Source organism: Silene latifolia, chromosome 2, assembly GCF_048544455.1.
Source record: "Silene latifolia isolate original U9 population chromosome 2, ASM4854445v1, whole genome shotgun sequence".
In the NCBI taxonomy this organism is placed as follows: domain Eukaryota; kingdom Viridiplantae; phylum Streptophyta; class Magnoliopsida; order Caryophyllales; family Caryophyllaceae; genus Silene; species Silene latifolia.
Genome location: NC_133527.1, coordinates 184,695,240 through 184,715,955, shown reverse-complemented (window position 1 = coordinate 184,715,955; position 20,716 = coordinate 184,695,240). Strand labels below are relative to the sequence as shown.

General features: G+C 35.9%; 1 protein-coding gene across 3 annotated transcripts; it reads left to right on the top strand.

The window, feature by feature from the left end:
* The first annotated feature begins 376 nt into the window (after positions 1-376).
* Positions 377-19,563, top strand: LOC141643696 (sodium/hydrogen exchanger 8). 3 transcript variants are annotated; one of them, XM_074452964.1, is made up of 23 exons: positions 377-788; positions 2,780-2,830; positions 2,989-3,080; positions 3,971-4,048; positions 4,309-4,466; positions 4,581-4,682; positions 4,766-4,883; positions 6,202-6,254; positions 6,354-6,419; positions 7,505-7,549; positions 10,676-10,731; positions 11,187-11,371; positions 11,837-11,884; positions 12,002-12,109; positions 13,604-13,835; positions 14,713-15,015; positions 15,239-15,336; positions 15,484-15,615; positions 15,700-15,918; positions 16,002-16,205; positions 17,601-17,865; positions 18,271-18,569; positions 18,897-19,563. In XM_074452964.1, exons 1-23 carry the CDS (start codon positions 557-559, stop codon positions 19,203-19,205), a joined length of 3,453 nt encoding a protein of 1,150 aa, XP_074309065.1. In that variant the 5' UTR covers positions 377-556; the 3' UTR covers positions 19,206-19,563. The 3 variants fall into 3 exon arrangements, with proteins under 3 accessions (XP_074309065.1, XP_074309066.1, XP_074309067.1); XM_074452965.1 differs by lacking the exon at positions 377-788 and adding an exon at positions 2,536-2,572; XM_074452966.1 differs by lacking the exon at positions 377-788 and having other exon boundaries at positions 4,603-4,682.
* The last annotated feature ends 1,153 nt before the right edge of the window (positions 19,564-20,716 follow it).

Here is a 20,716-nt window from a genome sequence, read left to right as displayed (position 1 = left end):
TAAAAATATAATAGGCCAAGTCATCCAAGGGCGGAGTATAGTCAAAGGTAATTATGAAAATTGTAGAAGAAAAAAAAAATGTTAAAAAGAGGCGTTTAGGTGAGTCGAACTCATGACTAAAAGCAAGTACTCCATCCTTTCCTCTAGCGCTTACCATTTTACTCATACAGATTAATGATATACTTATTAGCATTTGATTATTTATTAATTATCCTATAAATTTCCGTCCGGGCCATGGCCCATTCGGCCAAGACCAAGCTTCGTCATTGGGTACACCGTAGAATATCCCTAAAGTTTTTGAGACGTCGAAAATAAATAACGTAAATGAAGTCGCATAATCTTTTGTACAAAAAGTACTCCATAATAACCGGTCGTTGGGATTTCGTAATCAACTTGCTAAACGACTTAACCCCACATAACAAAATTATCAAAGTCGATTAAGACGTACAATCTCGTTGACATAACTCCACTTAAAAAACCTTAAACCATTACAAAATACAAACCATTCCATTCCATTCCATTACTCAGCAGTCAGCAGTAAGTTTCACTGGAAGCCATGGCAGCATCTCGAATCGAGGTGCCGTTACCGTTACCTATAACGGAACTTATATCAACTTCTACTACAAATTCAACATCGACTGAAGAATCCTCGCCAAATCCGTCTGACGCCGTTATCTTCTTCGGTGTTAGTCTCATTTTAGGTATAGCTTGCCGTCACTTTCTTCGAGGTACACGTGTCCCTTACACCGTCGCTCTTCTTCTTATCGGCATTGGCCTTGGATCACTAGGTATATGTATACTCCTTTCTCAATCTTGCTACTATTTTTTTTATTAGTTATACTCCCTTCGTCCCGATTAAAATACATCTCACAATGAATACAAAAGGTAAACAAATGACTGAAACGGAAATAGTATTATATTTTACATTTTTTTTTGGTTGAAGTTGTTAATTTTTGAATAATTTTATCAAGATTATTAGAGTCCTGATTTTGATTAGACAAAGTCTCATGTTTGGTAAAGGTAAAAGTAGCTGAAAAGGTAACTAAAAACGGAAAAGTTAGCTGAAAACAAAAAAGTTAACTAGCTGAAAATTAGGAGCTGATAAGATGACTGATTATATAAAAAATGTTTGACAAATTAGTTGAAAAGGTAGCTGATTGAAGGGGTAAAACACGAAAATGAAATTAGTTCAGGAACCTGAAATCTCAAATGCTACCCTAGGTAGCATTTGATTGCTTATTTGTTCAAATAAGTTACTTGCGAAGCACTTACATAAAATTAAGATAGTTGAAATTTTGGTCAAATAAGCTACCTGAAAGGCTGAAATAGCTTGCCAAACAAAGCCAAAGTAGCGAAACGAGTTTTTTTTTTTTTTTTTTTTCTTTGAAATAAAACCAGAATCTTTAGCTAGAGGCGGAAAGTTAAACTAGTAATGAAAACTGAAAAGTAGGGGAATCAAGACTTTTAGTTAGGGGCGGAAAACTACTGAACTAGTAGTGAATCATTTCCAATTCCAAGTTCTAGGGTTCCCAGATGTCTCAATTACGGAATTCTCAGATTTCCAAACATACCGGTAAATTTGAAAAAAAAAATCGAAAATTTAACTAAAATTTCGAATTTTCCATTCTCCGGGGTTTACCAACCTTGCTAGCCCCCAGCTCCGCCACTAATTAGACAGATACTCCGTATTATGATTGTAAATTGGAACATGTAGCAGATCAAATTGAAATTAATACTCCTTCCGTTCCAGTAGTTTGATTAGTTAGTTTATCTCACATTTTGGAGTGTGATTTTCATTCAATTGCATTTTGGCCACCCCGTCGTTGAATGATTGGGTTCGAGGGAGTAATAGAAGTTTGATCGAGTTGAAACAAACAACTTTAGGTTTTCCCCCTAAGGTTTATAAATACTGTTTATGTTAAGATTTAAGAGACTAAATCTTGTGTGCGACCTTTGTACATATTAAGTTATCCAGTTTCGTGTTATATTATTCATTAATAAGAATCACGTGTTTGGGGGAGCCATATAGAGCGGCATTGGGGTAATGTTGTAGATTGCAGTTGAATATGCTTTGAAAAACAATTAGCATTTCAGTATAAATAGAGAACATTAATTTTGCCTGAGTGCAGCTGGTATAGGTTTGCTGTTGCAAGGGGCATGTTGTAAATCTTGGTTTGATAATTGATGTTGGAGTCGGTCATTGCAGTCTGATTTCGGTTGTTGCGCTGTCAATGCAGCCAATATCACCTCTAAATACGATCTGGAATCTAATATAGTCAAATTTTTTTGGGACTTCCGAAATTTGTGGTTGTTTTTGCCCCCAAGAATACAGAAATAATTGCAACTTGCAAGAGGGTAAGCAAGCTTGATTATACTAGTTTCGCTACCTGGCAGTTATGGACCGCTATATTTTGGGTTCATGAGTTCCATGGTCCATGGCAGATAGTATGATTGATTTTCCTGAAGTAGAGAATAGGCTCATTTGGTGAAAGTGTGAAACCACTTCTATGGAAATCACAAAGGTCTATATTTTGGGGCGCTTTCCAGAAAATGAGATTCAAAATCAGATTTGGTCTTCTATGACTCTATTAAACTTACATTTCTCTCTTTGTGTGCCTGGTCTTATGCATCACTGAGTTTGCTTTTCTTAGTATGAAATGGAGTCTGTGTATAAATTTTAACAGATGCTAAATTAAGAAATTTGTATTATTTCTATAAATGAAGACAATTTATAGGAAAATTCCTTTCATTTTAATCTGTAATGCTGGATGTTTTGCAGAATATGGTACGAAGCATGGCCTTGGACGGTTTGGGGATGGTATTCGCCTTTGTAAGTCCTTTCTATAATCTAATTGAGTTAGTAGAAGTGGAACAATCTTAAATAAATCCTGAGCCAATCCCGAGCCCATTCGAGCTTGAGCTTGATCGGCTCGTTTACACCCCCAAGTTTCATTATAGATTTTGATGGTTGAATTTGTTGCTTCACAGGGGAAAATATTGATCCAGAGCTTCTGTTGGCTGTTTTTCTCCCAGCCCTTCTGTTTGAAAGTTCATTTTCAATGGAGATTCACCAAATAAAAGTTAGGATCTGCTTCATGTATTTGTTAGAAAAGTACCTTTGAAGTTTTAAAAATGTTCTCAAGTCTCACATTACACATTCCAGTTGTGAATTATTGACGCTCTTTTGTCTATGCACAAAAGCATACTTTTTTGCGGCTAATGCTCCGTCTTGTATGTCTGAACCTCAACATTTGGAACATCTCGAGGATTTATAAATTGTAATGGTGCCCTAAAGTATAACGAAAGATACTTATGAAATTATTATAGTTCATATGCTGTAACACGGGTTTTTGATGATGTCGTGCTTGCTTTGGTTAATTTTGTATGTGTATTATGAGCAATCTTCTTTGAGGAAAATAAAAAATGTTAAAAGTTGGTGGTTATTATCACAAATAAGTTGGTAGAGTGTATGTTTCATTGTTATTAGATCATCTATAGTGGCCTTGGTACATAACTACCCTCTCTAGAGTCTTGGTCGTGCTGATGCTTTGGTAGTTGACAATCTCTTTCAGAAATTGCATTGACTGAGAGGAAGACATAGTCATGAGCGAAGACCTTTGAAAAGCTTTGCCACCATGATTGATCAATTATATTTTTTGGCTTTTGTTTGGAGAAGATGCTTTGGTTTATATTTCTGTTCTATTTTGCATTCAAAAGAATTGGCATAAAAAATTTCTGTTGCAACTAGCGTCAGCAGTCAGTAGAATCAGATATCTCTAGTTGCTTTCCCAGTTGTCTCTCCATAGATATTAGAGAGTTTTCACTTTTCTGTTAAAGTACTTGAAAACATATGTCCTTTTATCTGGTTTTGAAATTTTGGCCTCCATTACTCCATTGAAATTCAGCAAGTTTACTTTCCTTGCTACTCTCAAAGTGCTAGTTCTCCAATTAGTTTTCATTCACTATGCAGAGATGTATGGCTCAAATGCTACTACTTGCTGGCCCAGGCGTTTTGATATCGACCTTTTGTCTTGGAGCAGCTCTCAAGGTATAACATTAGCTCCTGACCTTCTCGGTTACATTCCAAGGATATGTTATAGAATTGGAAAAGTATGAGGAAAATTTGGGTGTGTACTATTATTTGATTGTTGAATCAACTACAGTGATCCATAAAGTAGTGTGTCAGCTGAGACTTACCAGACTTACCGTCTACCTTGCTATATGCAATATATATACTTGTATTTTTGGATACTACTTATGTATGACTTGAAATTGAACTTCATTATGTAATATGTGTATTGTCTTAAGTTAACGTTTCCATACGGCTGGAACTGGACGACATCGTTGTTGCTTGGTGGACTTCTAAGTGCAACTGATCCTGTAGCTGTCGTAGCTCTATTGAAAGAACTTGGTGCAAGCAAAAAACTGAGTACCATAATCGAGGGGGAATCCTTGATGAATGACGGGTGAATATTCATACTTCAATCTGCCATCTTTCAATTTCCTTTCTTGTGATTATGATTAGGGTTTATAATTATAGATACCAATAAGATTTAGAACGTGCTAGCATCTAATTTCAGGACTGCGATTGTCGTATACCAGCTTTTCTTTCAAATGGTCCTTGGTCAGAGCTTCAGCTGGGCAGCAATTGTGAAGTTTTTGGCTAAAGTTTCACTTGGAGCGTGAGTGTCTTTTATCTCACGTGTTATTTTGTGTAAGACTGTTTCTTTAATGTCTGCATTTTCTTCCTGCTCTGTTCTTGCAGTGTAGGAATTGGCATTGCGTTCGGAATAGTGTCAGTATTGTGGCTTGGATTTATTTTCAGTGACACTGTAATTGAGATATCATTGACACTTGCTGTGAGCTATTTTGCCTATTATGCTGTAAGATGCTTTCTCTCGTGGACAATTCATGTCCCTGCTCTTGATTTACAACCTGTAAATCTTGATCTTATTGATTGCCTATTGGTCTTCGCAATGTCTTTGTAGTGTTGAGCGTGAAATATATTACTCCTACCTATTTTTTTTTTTTTTGGAATTGCCTCATACTCTGTATTTGGCACAAAGATCAAGAAAATCGAGTTGGGGGGGGGGGGGGGTATGCTGCTTTGTAGAATTAGTAAAGAAAGCGGTAATTTAACAGAAGAGTTTAAGGGACATGAAGCTCACCCCCTTCACGGGCAAGTGTCCATAAAAAAATCGCATCATTCCTGAGGCACACTACTCCACGATGAACCCCACTGGCACCGATCATTTCTTTCTTATTGGTAGTGGTTCTTTCTCTCTTATTGAGCGTACTTTTCTCTCTCATCCTGTTTCTCTCTTTTTTTTTGTTCTCTGTTCTCAATACGCGCACGTCTCCACATCCTTGCTCTCCACCACCGTCACTCCACCTTACCGCCCTCACACTACCTTCTTCTCGTTTGGCCTTGCACCACCAATACTCCATCTCACTATTAACACTACTATCCTTCTCCTCCTGCCACATCAAGTCACCTTCCTACTTTGACCTGGGACATGCGTCCCTTCACCCAGATATGAAGTTCGATCCTCCCAGGCCTGAAGTTTCACAAAATTGCTACGGTGTGTGAGGAGTTTGAAGACCTTTATACTGGTCCTTGGGCTGAGGGAAATTTGGTAGACCTGAAATTTGTTTCCGATTATCTTTTAATATTATTATTATTTTTGTTTGTTTGTTTGTTTGTTTGTAGTTTTGACTTATAAATAAGCTCCACTTAAGAGTTTTAGTAGTAATGAAGTATTACAAATTAAATTTAAGGCACGAAGCAAAGTATGGAGTTTTTTTAGATTTGGAGAGATTAAGATAAAATTGACCATCAAAATGAAAAAAGGACAAATATAATGGAATGGACTTAGTACTTTGGACAGGGCTTCTCTTTAGCACATTAATTCAACAACCAAGCTTTGAAGCCGTAGAGGTATAGATACACAAGTAATTTCAGAAGATATAAAAGTTTTAATGAAGTAAACATATATTGAAGTGTTGGACAGCTTTTATTATGACTTGCACTTGATTCTTGTGCTCTCAAATCTCATTTGCTTGTTACTTGTCAACTTATAAGCGTCCTTTTAGGTGTTGAACTTAAACTTTTACTCCATTAGTCCATTATAAGAGTTAGGTCTTAGCTTAGATATCTTCTCAACAGTTTTTTGAATATAATTTTGTTTGACTATGTGATAGGCACAAGAGGGAGCTGGGGTCTCTGGTGTCTTGGCAGTTATGACCTTGGGAATGTAAGTCAGATTTTGAAGTTTAATTTATTTTTGTTTTAAATAATTTATCTTCAAAACAAAAGTAAAGGACATTTTAAAATATTTAGTGGTGGCTAACAGGTTCTATGCAGCTGCTGCTAGGACAGCATTTAAAGGCGAAAGTCAGGAGAGCTTGCATCACTTTTGGTATGCTTAGTGCCATTTTTAAGATATATTTGACTGAAGTTAATCTTATGATAGATCTCTTATTCAACAGATGCTGAGCTACTGTTTTCAAGGGAATTAATATATCTTATTGATGGAGGGATGTGTTTTTGGGGGTTGGGGTTTTCTTCAGGTAGTTGGGAGTCTTGGAACTCTTTTGAGGTGGATGGGGTGGGGTTGACATGGCAGTGGTGGTGGGGTTGGGGTTGTGATGGATTAAGCTGAAGCGTGGGGCATGGTGATTTGATTCTTTGTTGCTTAAGAGCAATTTGAAACTGTATTTGATCACTTTCCACTCATGGAGTTGTCAGGGCCTAGGGTAACAGCTAGTGGTTGTTTGGCCTGATGGTTGAGTTTGTGTTAAGATATACCAAGTTTATTTCATGGTTTAGGAACATGATGTAACAAGCATTTTTCTTATATTTGCGTTCTCACACAGCTTATTACATGTGTTTCATACTTTCATAATGGCTAGCATCTTACCTAATACCTACCTCAACAACAACAACATTATCCCAATGCCTCGATGGCTCCCACAAATCTTAGGATTCTTAGCTACCTGACTACCTCACATATAATAATATTTCATTATACGGTTTGGCACACCACTCATTATGGGTTGGACACAAAGCTACATGCTTACCTCATTTCCAGGTTTAACTTTCACTATTTCATAATCTATTATTCAGTTGGCTCATTTCCAGTTTTTCTGTTGCCTAATCTTCTTATTACTAATCATAGTTTCTTTTGAAGCACTCCTTTTTTACAGAAGTAATAATTTACTTTCTACACTTGAACTTACAAATCTCCGTCTTATTTGTTTTTGAGGAGTTGTAGCTAATGATTGATAGTTTCAGGATCTAAAAGTTATGTAAAGCAAATATTGTATTCCGTATTGAACAAGCATGTATTTTGGAAACCATAAAAACTTAAAAAGTAACTCGGTAATCAAAGAGGGTTCTGGTAGTCTGCCTAATTTTGCATTACGTATAACCGAAATGTTGCTGCTGTAACTTGTAAGTGATTTTTGTTTCTGTTTTTAGTTTAACCCTTTTTTTTTTCTGCAGGGAGATGGTGTCATACATAGCCAATACACTAATCTTCATCTTGAGGTACTTCATTTTTCTCTGTTTATTTATTTTAGGTTAAAGACTAGTATTAGTGCCCGGCTTCGCCCGGGCTACCTTTACTTACCATTAAATTTTTTTTTCCATTAAATAAAATTACTTAAAGTTGCATAACTCATAAATTTATCGTTAATATATTTTTCTATGACATATCCTAAAATTACAATGAAATAAATTTTGAGACAAATTCACTACTCCCGCTATTAATATTTTACTATTATTAATGAAACAATAGTAATAATATTTCACTACTTGCCTGTAATCATTGTTACTTTCACTACTCCCGCCGTAATTATTGTTCTTTGTCACTCTTCATCCGCATTAATATTGATAATTTCACTACTCCCGCCGTAATTATTGTTACTTTTTCTATTGCCGCATTAATATTGATTATTTCACTACTCCCGTTGTTGTTGCTACCACTTTCACTAATCTCGCTGATAATATTGTTACTTTTACTATTCAAATGAGTGATTACTATCATATAACTATATCCAATGTTACTACAATTCTTTTCTTTACTGACGAAATTACTTTTACTATTTAGGCATGCAATTTTAAGAGGATTATATATTTATATAAATATATTACATATATGCATTAAATCAAATCGAAGGAATTATGCAATATTATATATATTATGGAATCTAACTTGAATTATTTACAACCTATTTATATTATATTTTTGTATGTTAAATAATTAACATCTCTATACATCTAATAAACTATAAAGTTTAATAAAATTGAATAGATTTTAAATTTAATATATAATTTTATGATGATAATAATTAGAGTTAATGAATACCATAAGTGTGCATATTTATACTAATTTATTATTTTATTTTAAGGAAATTGACCATCTTCTAGTATTTTATAAATATTTAGGAAAATTACCAAGCATCTTCTTTCTTTTAGTCTCCTTGAAATTGACCATTTTAATTAATTATTTTATTTTAAGGAAATTGATCATCTTAATTAATTATTTTATTTTAAGAAAATTGACCATGTTTTAGTCTCTTACAAACGTTTAGGAAAATTACCAAACTTCTATATAATTTAATTTTAACCCAAACTATATAATATTTGCATTGAGATCCCTTAATCGGGTCCATCACACGGTGCTAGTGATTTAAAACTATATAGTATAATTAATTTGTATAACTTTCTTTAATTACATTGAAGTCCCTTGGTTTCTGGAATTAATATATAGTATTGATTGATTGATTGATACTAGGTTTAGAGATAGTGGTTTCGTTAGGATGACACACTATTATTTATGCAAGCCTTTTGGTAATACCTCAAATAACACTGCTTTGTATGGAGTATGGACACAGATATACGTAAGACCTCTTGTTCCTTAGTATTGGGTGTTTCTTATTCGTTAATTTACTCCATGGATAGAAATGAGGTACTTGAATGATGCATTTCCGCATTTTGTTCTCTACCTAATGTCAGTTTCAGCCTGAAATGGTTTAGGAGATGTTCTGCATTATAGTGCACAACTGCACATGAATACATGATCAATTTGCTATGTCTAGTTGTGAACAGATACAAAAGCAGAACTTCTTTCTCCTTCTGTTAATTGGGATTTATATCCTGGTCATTTGCAAATCTGCACAAATCCACTAAACTTTGTTGTCAGTGCGTTGTAATATCCAGCGTGGAATACATTGCTAATTGTTTCCTATTTGAGGATGTGTTCTGAAAGATGGGAGCACCATTAGTATTAGGTCCCCTTAGAAGGCTTATTCCAAGATTTACCTTACTCCAGCCACAACATTACTTAAAAGGCTCCCGCTTAGTCGCTTATGGTGATGTAAGGAAGATCTGATGTATGCAGCCTTCACTTTTTAAAATATTGGAAGCACAAAGAGGGATTTATCTTCCGGTGACACGTACTGAAAATTGCTTCAAAAGTTTCAGTTTTCCTGTAACTAATGGCAGGTTCACAGGAAGAAACACAGCCAGTTTTTGTGACCCATAACCTGTCTCCATTAGATTTAATTATTGGGATGGCAACTGTTCGGTTAATCTGAAACATTTGGCCGGCCTACTCACTGTCTAGTAATGCAGTATCGGCTGCGATAATGTTGGCGAAATCGCACCATCAGGATGTCTCGCGTGTAATATAATTGGTTACTTAGGTGAAATCTTCATTTCTTTGTTAGATCTGAAATTTAAGTTGATTTTCCAAGTTAATAATGTATTTTCTCTTTCTGTAACCTTCTTTTTCACAGATATACATACACCATTTTGATAAATAAGATTACTATGATAGTTTGAGAGCGTAGTATTCTCGCTCGTTTTTGTTTACATGCCACACCCTTAGGTGCCTTTTTGTATATGTCGTCACTCCCTGTTGTTCTTTCAATTATTTCATATGCGTACTCTTTTACCTGTCAAAAAACAAAAATAAAAAATAACAGTGAAGTAGCGGCGGTATTTCGAAATGCTGCCATATTGGTTGACGAGTCCAAAATATGGGCGTTTGTTTCTAGGGGTGTCATATAATGTGAAATAATTTAATGGTGGCTTGGAAATCCACTCCGTAACGTTGTTGTTGTAACTCCTAGATTTACATTTCAATTGTTCACTTCTTTTTATCATCAGTTTCATTTCTTCTTCTCTGTTATATGGTGGGTCCCAGTGGTCTCAATATTAGGAAAAGATGATTTTATTGACACCAGTGTATAGCCTAATTAACTAGTAAGTTTTCTTGGATTTAGAAAACAAGATGTTAGAGAGAGGTATAATGTTTAATTGCAACCCTTTTCAAAAGTAGTACTTAACCATCAGTACAAAATACCAAAACATTTCCACAAGACGGTAATCATATTGCAGTATTCATCTGATTTATCTCACATTTAGTTCTGCTATTTTCAAGTCAAATAATCTGGTCCCTGAATTAGCTCTCAATTGGCCGAATCTTCTCTTCAGCTCCCCTGTTTCATCACCCCAAACTTATTCTCATATGCATATTTAGTTTGCAGAAGGTACATGTCTTCACTTTGCTGGAGCCTGGAAGTATACGTCTTGACTTTGATAGACATGACTGGTCCTGTTGCATATATATATTTTTTCTTTTTGACTTATATTCTTGTTGCTGTGCAGTGGCGCTGTTATAGCACAAGGTGTTTTGAGCAGTGATAATATATTTGAGAACCATGGTAAATTTCTTATTCTTTTGAACTTTTCTCTTTATGCGGATTTTCGATCCATCTTTCATTACAAAGTGATGGTTTTTTGTGAAAGCTATTTGAAGCTTGTTTCTAGGTATCATGTTTTCATGAGGAAAAAGAATCCTGCATATTATTCCGAAGTCATTTTATCCGAACAACACCCCTACTAGTTTGCCTTAACTCTATGCCCACCGAGGTTGATTACATTTTACACTTCTACGAGTCATAGTAAAACAGTATATGAGCTAACCTGACCTTGGCAAAGGGCACAACTGATTTTACCCTTGGCTCCATCTCGGTTTTGCATATGAGAGAATTTGATACAATTTGCTAAATCGCAAGATAAGAACACAAATTGATGCGTTCACCCTTTTTTTTATCATCAATTTTCAATGCTCTCCATGATTTACATGGGACTTCCTCAACCCTTGTTTCATTTCTAGGTATCTCATGGAGCTATCTGATCCTCCTATATGTGTATGTCCAAGTTTCTCGGGCATTGGTAGTTGGCGCATTGTTCCCATTTCTACAATATTTTGGATATGGGTTGGATTGGAAGGAAGCTATTATTTTGGTATGGTCAGGCTTACGGGGGGCCGTCTCATTGTCTCTTTCTCTCTCTGTTAAGGCAAGTTCGGAATTCATTATTCTGGTTGAACCAGCCCTTGATTTGGCCCACGAACAAATCGAGCCATTTTGCCATTTTACATAGGCAAGGTCAGAGGTATTTCCGGGCTGAACCAAAAAAATCCAACCCTGGCTAGCACTAGGTTAATCTGCAGCCAGTTTAGGCCTTACCCACTGACCACCTCTATCCATTTCATATTACATGTTTACATAGTTATCTACATTGTCGAGTCTTCATCAATTCATTTTGGCAATGATATTTCTTTTAATGATGAAGTAAAAATGATTATCGTTATCATAGATTTTACATGGTTGATATAGATATGGATGCAAGTTTTTCATCGATCCATCAATATATAGAGATTACATGGTCAAACCCTCTTATTAAACCACCCCTGATTTGCTATACATCAACCATTTCAAATCATTTCCATGATTTCAATTAATTTGTTTCCTACTATTTCAGCGTTCCAGTGATGACACGTCTCACCTCAGCTCGCAAACTGGAACACTGGTATAACCTGATTTGCTATTCATCAAATCCATAAATTCAGATGAGATCTGGTGGACTTCAAGTTTACTAGTATTCATTTGAACATTTATGGTCATTGTGGTGACTTGTTTGTCGCAGTTTGTCTTCTTCACAGGTGGAATTGTATTCTTGACATTAATTTTGAATGGATCAACCACACAATTTGTTTTGCAAATTTTGGGACTGGCAAAGTTATCAGCAGCGAAAGTAAGCTTTTATTTGGATAGTTGTTTGAATTATTTTACTGTTGAGAAATCTTCATAAGGAAGATGGGTCTTGGTCGAGGCAGTGTAGGCACAATGATAACTAGTAGTTCTCTAAAGATCCCTTTCAACAGCATGCATACAATGATAACTAGTAGTTTGGTATGAGGTCAAATGTTAATTAACCCATGCTTTTATCTTTCCATTTCTTTCCTAATCAAATTCACTAATAGCAACTCCGCTTTGAGCTGTGTTATGATTTTGAAGAAAAAGTTCTCTAAAAGATTTTGCATCATCATGTAAGCAAAGAAAGATGACAAAGACTATTTATTCTTTTGTTATGAAGATAATGGAATAAAGCAAAACGGCTTTCTAGTATACTTGTTATTGTGGGTGCAATTTGCTTTATGGGTCCTCCAAAAAGTGTCTATTCAGCAACACAGAGATAAGACTGCTTACTAGGGTGATGTTATGTTGATGTTACTTGGTTCGCAAAGATGCAATTGATTTCAGAATAAGAGTATGTTATTGCTAAACTCAACGTCCTCTACAAAACATACTTGACTCTTATCAAATGGTATATTTTCGCCTCTGTTTCAAACATCAAGACTATGTTGTTGGATGAATCTTCCCTAGGAGCCATTATTTCAAACTTCAGTCATAGAGTACCGTCCTTAAAGAAGGTGAATCTCTGCAATTGAACTATGTTGCAGCTAGTCTACTTCATGATATATAGAGATGTAAATACAATCACGCAATAGGTGTTTCACACTCAGGTGCCTGCTTTTTCATCTTTGCTATTCTTCAGCTATCTACCTGTACTTATGGTTCAGTAATTAGTTTATGAGCCACTTCGAGGCTCTTATATCAGATAGATTTGTATTAGTATGCAACATGGCCTTCAAGAGTTTTAGGCCTACCCAATTATGCTTTTCATAGGATTTCTTGTCCTCTATTGCCTCTTCATTGCTTTAATAGTGTAAAAATACATGATAAAATATCGTAACAATGATTATAACAACTAATAATGATAGTTTTGTTAAGGAGAGAGTAATAATTATGCTTTCTGTAGAAATTGGTTGCATTGTCCTTTTTATCAAAATCTGTTAGGTTCACAGTGCACGGTGCACCAAGTGCAAGCCTCTTGAATTACATGGACAAGATGAAGAAATGCCATGAGGATATACATTAAAAAATTCTGTTGTTACTCCATATCTAAATGCCAAATAATTCTGTTGGAACCATAGCTAAACTTAGCCTTATGACCAAATTTAATGCTGAACATATGATCCAACACTTTATAGTCGTTAGCAAGAATTTGTGATGTATGGCTTCCTTTTCAATTATTCTTCTAGTTTGTAGTCATCAAGTTGTTTGTATATTTGTATATGCTTGTCATTGATCTAATCAACCGGTGTTATGGATATCCACTATCCACCATATTACAGTTACACTGTTGTAGCAGAATATCTGTCCTCATTGTCATTGTTTGTGTCAGAGACGCATACTGCAATTTACAAAATACGAAATGGAAAAGAAGGCATTAGAGGCATTTGGCGATCTTGGCGAAGATGAGGAACTGGGACCTGCTGACTGGCCCACTGTTAAAAGATATATTAAAAGCTTAAACAGCATTGATGGGGAGCGCATCCATCCGCATGATGCTTCTGTATCTGGGGGTAATATAGATTCCATGAATCTGAAAGATATGCGTGTACGCCTGTTAAACGGTACTGTTCTCTTGATTTCTCTTGCGCTGTTCTTGTAATTCTTATAGACTTCATCTAATTTCCAATAGACTAGCTGTTTAGTTTGGAAAACCTGTTGTGGGCCAGTGACATACAGTATATTATTCGAATCTGTTCATTTGTAAAGTTAGCATGTGCTTCATATGAACTTAAATTAGCTTATCTGTGTGGGATTATACACATTTACTTAATGAGGTCATGAGGATATACAAGTCTGATACTCACAGACCCATTTATGTTGAACTGACGTCCTACAAGCACATCCCCTGGTAAATATCCATCATAAATCCATATCTTACCACCTTCATGTTCGTTATTGATTGCGATTTCTTGGTAGTGTTCTTAGAGCTGTTGATATTTTGTGGTCACATTTTCTTATATATTTTCTTTTGAAACAGTCATTTTGTATATTGGCGGTCATTTTTGGTATGCTACGGGAAATGGGAAAGTAAAATGACTCACTAAATTCTCAATGCTTTGTGAAGCAGCGGAGTGTTGATGCATTTTACTACCCAATTTGGTTGTGGCCTTGTTGATGCATTTTACTACTCACTAAATTCTCAATGCTTTGCGAGCAACTTGTATACCCTGGGGTAATGATGCATACATTCAATCCCCCTTATCCCGGCACAGGAAGTAGTTGTTGTTTGTGAGATGGAAAGTTGTTTCTTCTTTCTTGTCTGCGGGAGAAGATTTATTACAATGGTATCTTGCATATATTGATAAACCCCTTATGCATAGCAAAACTCATCTGCGGGATAAGATTTGTGGTGCTTGATTTCCGTTAAAAGAAGAAAAAGGAAATAATGTGTCTGCTTTGGATGTATTCTGATTAGCGTTGTACCATGTACCGATACAGGTGTCCAAGCAGCTTACTGGGTGATGCTTGATGAAGGAAGGATAACTCAAAGTACTGCAAACATCTTAATGCAGTCAGTTGATGAAGCTCTTGATTTGGTAGCCCATGAACCATTATGTGATTGGAAAGGACTGAAACAAAATGTTAATTTTCCAAACTACTATAAATTCCTGCAAGGCAGCGCATTTCCAAAAAAGTTGGTTACATTTTTTACAGTCGAAAGATTAGAAGCTGGATGTTATACATGTGCTGCATTTCTGCGAGCCCATAAAATTGCTCGTAGGCAACTCCATGATTTCATTGGTGAGTGCACCTCATACCAGTTGATGATATTGTCTAATTTGGATTCAATTTTACTGGCACGTCTATTTTCAGTAAAAGAATATGCAATAATGTTCTACAGGAATATATATCACATATATAAGTGTATAACCTTGAAAAGTTTAATTAGATACAATAATGTTCATCGATAATCTTCCTACTACCGTTCACTATGGTTAGTTTTATCTTTTAATGAACTTGGCAGGTGATAGTGAGATTTCTTCTATTGTGATCAATGAAAGTGATGTAGAAGGAGAGGAAGCAAAAAAGTTCCTGGAAGACGTTCGCATCACATTTCCTGAGGTTGTGTCATATCATAGTCACTCTGGAAACTTTTTAGTTTCCATCGTGATGTCAAGCTCTCCTCTTCACTTGATAAATTTTAATATACTTGCTTCGATGGATAAACCAAACATCCTGCTTCTTTAACATTAATTTCCATACATTCAGGTTTTACGAGTTGTGAAAACGAGGCAAGTAACGCATGCAGTGCTGCAACATTTAATTGAATATGTTCAGAGTCTAGAAAAGGCGGGAATACTTGAAGAGAAAGAGATGTTCCATCTTCATGATGCTGTCCAGGTGACTCTACACTTCAATTTGCCTTAACCAATATATTTACAATCTGTTTAATTTGTCTATTGAAATATTGTGTCATTCTTTCAGACTGATTTGAAAAAGCTTCTACGTAATCCTCCAGCAGTTAAGATTCCAAAGGTTAGAGATTTAGTCAGTACTCATCCTCTTTTGGGAGCTCTTCCGGTGAGTGTTCGTAATATGCTAGTTGGTTCTACCAAAGAGGAAGTTAAAGTACGTGGCATGGCGCTATACAAGGAGGGCTCTAAGCCAAATGGAGTTTGGCTTATATCAAACGGGGTGGTGAAGGTAACATAGCAATTGCATAATTTTTGGTTCAAAAAATCAAATTCTTCGTGATTTTTGACAGATGAGAGCTTCTTTATGTGTAGTGGTCAAGTAAGAACAGAAGAAATAAACATGTCTTGCATCCAACTTTTACTCATGGAAGTACGTTGGGACTGTATGAAGGGCTGACTGGGAAGCCCTATTTATGTGATATGATCACAGATTCGGTTGCAGTTTGCTTCTATATTGAAACTGAGAAGTTTTTGTCTGTTTCAAAAGATCCTACGGTAGAGGATTTCTTATGGAAGGTAAATTAATTTGAACTTTTCTAAGAGAGCTTGTATTGAAATTCAAGTTTACTTTTGGACCAGAAACACTGTTTCAATTTAATATCATGTTCAGGAGAAAAATCCTTGATTTACATTTTCCCTCTTCTATGTGCTACTCTTGTGTCTTCCTTGTAGCTGATTTGATTATTGGTGAAGGTAGGGAGTTCATTGGAAATTTTGAGCTATAGACCTGATAATTAATTTACCCAACGGAGAATTGGCTACAAATAAAGATAGTTGAAGAGCTGGACAAATAAAATTGAAAAAACACATTTGTCATTAGTTTTTAACAGCAAGTCAGCAAACTATTGCAAGGATTAGAACTACTCAGCGTCTCCCATTTTTCCGAAGAAAGTTGTTTTGGTTGGACCCCTCATTGACTCACATTTATGGATGCTACTATGTGACAGAACAAATCAACAACGTGCTTGTGAGATGTTTAATTTATTTACATACAAATGCTGATTGACTCGACGTGAAAAGAACTTACAAGAGCTGCTGCTTTTTTTTCCTTGTGCTATAGTGGCTCTTTTTAATCTGTTGAAAATGGAGTCATCTTCTGCAGAAAGAACTCTGGAACTGTCCCCTTAGAGTGATGTAAGAAGCATCTTGGTTGAAGAAGAGTTCAAAATAGTTAGCTCTGTATATTCTACTTCAAGCTGTATTTCCGTCTATTTCCGTGAAAATCTACTTTCTATCTCCAGAGTCTCTTACTGGTCTCCATACAAGACGTTAAACTGTGTCTGAGTGATGATAACTATCTTTATTTTTCTAGTTTTGTTATTAGATAAAGTTCTTGGAGCTTATTAATTTAAATTTGCATGTACGAATAGAGAAGTAATTGAAAGAGGTACCGTAAGATCCCCTCTAGTCTGTTGTAGTAGTTTCATTTTGTTTGTTTGTTTAGGAAAATATTATTTAGTTCTTGTGGTCTTTCACTTGGATGCCAGTTATTCATACTCTCACATTAGTTATATTACTATTGAGTTTGGTTGGGGTAGCACAAAGTTAAAAATGAGAAGATATGCGATATCTCAATGGTCTTCAAAACATAATGTCATTCAAAGGCTGAGATGGGTCATAGTTATAATTCGGTTCAGTTTCTTTGATTCAATATTTGAGAAAGTATAGCGAATAACGTCCCCTTGCAATGTTAACCTGCCTCTTGCTTTGATTCATGTTGGTTGCCCCAAATTATTTTGAGACTAGCTTTCCTGTTTTCTGTTCATTACTTCATTCTTTTCCCCTGGGGAATTTATTACTGCTGTTAAAGGTGAGCACTATGTTTGGATTAAAGTAAGATCTTAGGAAGACTCCATTCTGTTCATAAATACAATGGAATAACTAGGTTATTCTTTATTCTCTCCGCTTCAGGAAAGTGTTATAGTGCTTGCCAAAATTTTGCTTCCTCAAATATTTGAGAACATGTCAATGCAAGACATGAGGAAGCTCCTTGCAGAGTGGTCAACAATGAATACGTATGTGAGGGACGAAACTATAGAAGTCCCAGGACACTCCATTGGGCTCTTACTGGAAGGCTATATAAAAAGCCACTCTCTCGTTGGAGATCTAATAGCATCACCGGCTGTGTTATGGCCCGCAAAAGGAAATTCAAGTTTCCTCAGCCAGGACGGATCTGGTCAGTTGCTCTTCTGTTCCTGTTGTCTTTTTTCTTAATTTTTTTTTTATGCAAGGACACTTTGGGGTTTCCAGTTTCAAGGTTGCCAGAGACTCACTATTTTTTTATTTCTAGATTATCACGAAATAAAGCAAATTAATTCAATAAGATAACAACAACAACATCAAAGCCTTAATTCAATAAGATAGTGTTTCTGTTTTGTTAACTATGAAATCATAGTCATTCGATATAATTTTCATTATACGTCCTCTAGAAACGCCTCTCTATGTTGTTCATAGGATTAAGATTGTGTTCTTCTCCCCCACCCCCCACACACCTCGCCGTTGGCAGGACTTGTTTTGAAAGTGGGCAATGTTTTTTTAAGGGTGCTTTTGGATTCATCATATCATCTTTGGCTTTTGTTAGGATATACATCAACAAGTTTTTCTTATCAAGGATCTTCATATCACGTTCAGACAAGAGCCAGGGTAATACTATTTGATATGGCTGCTTTTTATGCTGATAAGACTGTCCAGAGCCGAAAATCCTCCTTATTGCTCCGTGACCAGTCTAGTAGATCAATTGCTAGAGAACAAGGTGGTCTTTTGAGCTGGCCTGAGCATTACTTCAAGTCCCAACAGTATCAGGGAGATGCTGAAGACACTGACGACAACAGAAACAACTTATCGACTACAGCAATGCAGCTAAGCATCTATGGCAGCAAGGTAATGTACATTTTCTATTATATAATGTGAGAAAGCGGCCTAGCTTTAAACTATAGAGCTTAATTACTTGATCGGTGCATTAAGGTAAAATGTTATAGTGTTCTATCTGGTCGTTTTGGGGGTTCTCTTGTTATTCTAACGTCCCATTATATTCACTTCTATGCTTCCTTTGTTATTTCAAGTTCTCAAATTGGATATTTTTACGGTGGAAGTTTGGGGTACGACCCCTATATGACAAAATGGATTGAGTTATCAGAATATTTTAGGGTGCATTTTCAACTTGTAACCAGAAAAGCTCTCCGTACGCTTTTATTTGTTTTTGAATAGGTTAAATACACTCCATTCCGACCTGAGAATTTCAAAGGGAAAGGCCATGAAAAGTCATCACATTCTCAGTCATATCCTAGATTCACGGTTGGCCATCAGCGTCCTCTAATCTCCGTAAGATCAGAAGGATCGACTACTGCTAGGAAAGGACTTGAGGACCAGTTGGCAAGGACAGAAGCTCCTCCTCTGACACATAATGGACAACCAAGTAGAGCAAGGGACGAGTACAGCGATGATTCTGGAGATGAAGAGGAGATTATCGTGAGGGTTGACTCGCCTAGTGGCCTTTCTTTCCAGCAAGGGCCTTGAAATTATTTTGACATCAGTAAGGTTTCCTCTTTTGTTTTTGTATCTTTCCCCTTTTTACAAATATACTTATGTGACATGGTTGTATGCATTCAACCAAGCTCTATTTGATTTTGTATTCCTTATTTAAGAATAAGATTAATGGTCTGGTTGTCTGCATACAATCGTTACCACAAAACTCACTCTAGGAAGTCTGCTCATTTTTGGAAATCGTCATCATTTTGCTGTATATAGACAATAATCGAGTGTTGTATAAATAAGCCCTCAAAATGACTGCATCTTCTAAATGCAGTATTCATATGTATTTGGTCTCAAAGTTAGATAGAACCATATAATTTTGTGGTTAAATAAAATACTTTGCGTATTGTTATCGTTACTCGTTGGACAGTCTTATATAAGTGCTTATGCTAGGAAAATTAGATCCCAGAATCCTGATGTGTTTTCAGACGGAATTGGGGTCTGGGGTGCCAAGGTAATCAGGCTTCTTGGATGGTCTCTGGTATAGTGTAAGCATGGTAAAAATAAGATATCTATCTAAAGTTGAGGTGGTTGAGGAAGGAGATGAAAGAGGCAATCAAATTGGAAATAGTTACTGTGAAAGGATGGTAACACTTAATATGTTTTTCCATTTCCAACGGAGCTAAAAACTCTTTACAATTTGGTCATGGATTATGATCGAATTTTTTTAAAATAGCTTACTAAAGCGGTTGTGCTTCTTTTTACCATAAAGCAGTCCTCGATGCAGTTTTCAATGCAATTTTCATCTTAGGTCATTGGATACAGCCTCTTTGTGTTCCTCACACAGGGGTAATGCTACTTACATTCGACTCTCCTACTCTGCAATTCGAAAGCCATTAAAGTACTGGGGTAAAAGCATTTTTTCCTATTAACGTTATCACTAGCCTTTCTTTTTAATTAAGCTCTAGGGAAATAAAAACATTAGATGTTGCTTAAGACGGTCCTAAATTAAGACTTCTCACAATTGTTTTTAATTTTGGTATAATTAAATCAATTGTGAGTGTCGTTTTAACTTAAGACGATCTTAAATTGAGATACGAGTAGCACCGAACCGAAAAGCTGGAGTGCAAGAGTTGGACTGAGTGGCACCCACGCTTGACCTAAAAACTAGATTTGGTGGGCACGAGGCATTAAGGCATGCTAGAGAGAAAGGTGAACACGCTTTATTTAGTGTCACTAACAAACTAATCAATGGATTTGGATCCTCTCCATTTCCTTTCTCTCCATTTCCTCTCACAATTTATTTTAATAATAATTACTCCTTTCAATCCCATTTTTCCTTTACTTTTATGTATAAATTGAGAACCGTTAGATATTGTCAAGATGCGATCTGGACCATCAATAGGAACTTGCCTCTCCATTTCTTTTTAGGAAATGGACAGAAATTGAGCTCCTAATCAATCATTGGCCTAAACAGACAAATTCTATGTAGATTTACGGCCTCCCACCATCACTCACACTTACCTCCTCTATAGTTGTGGAGTTGTGGACTGTTT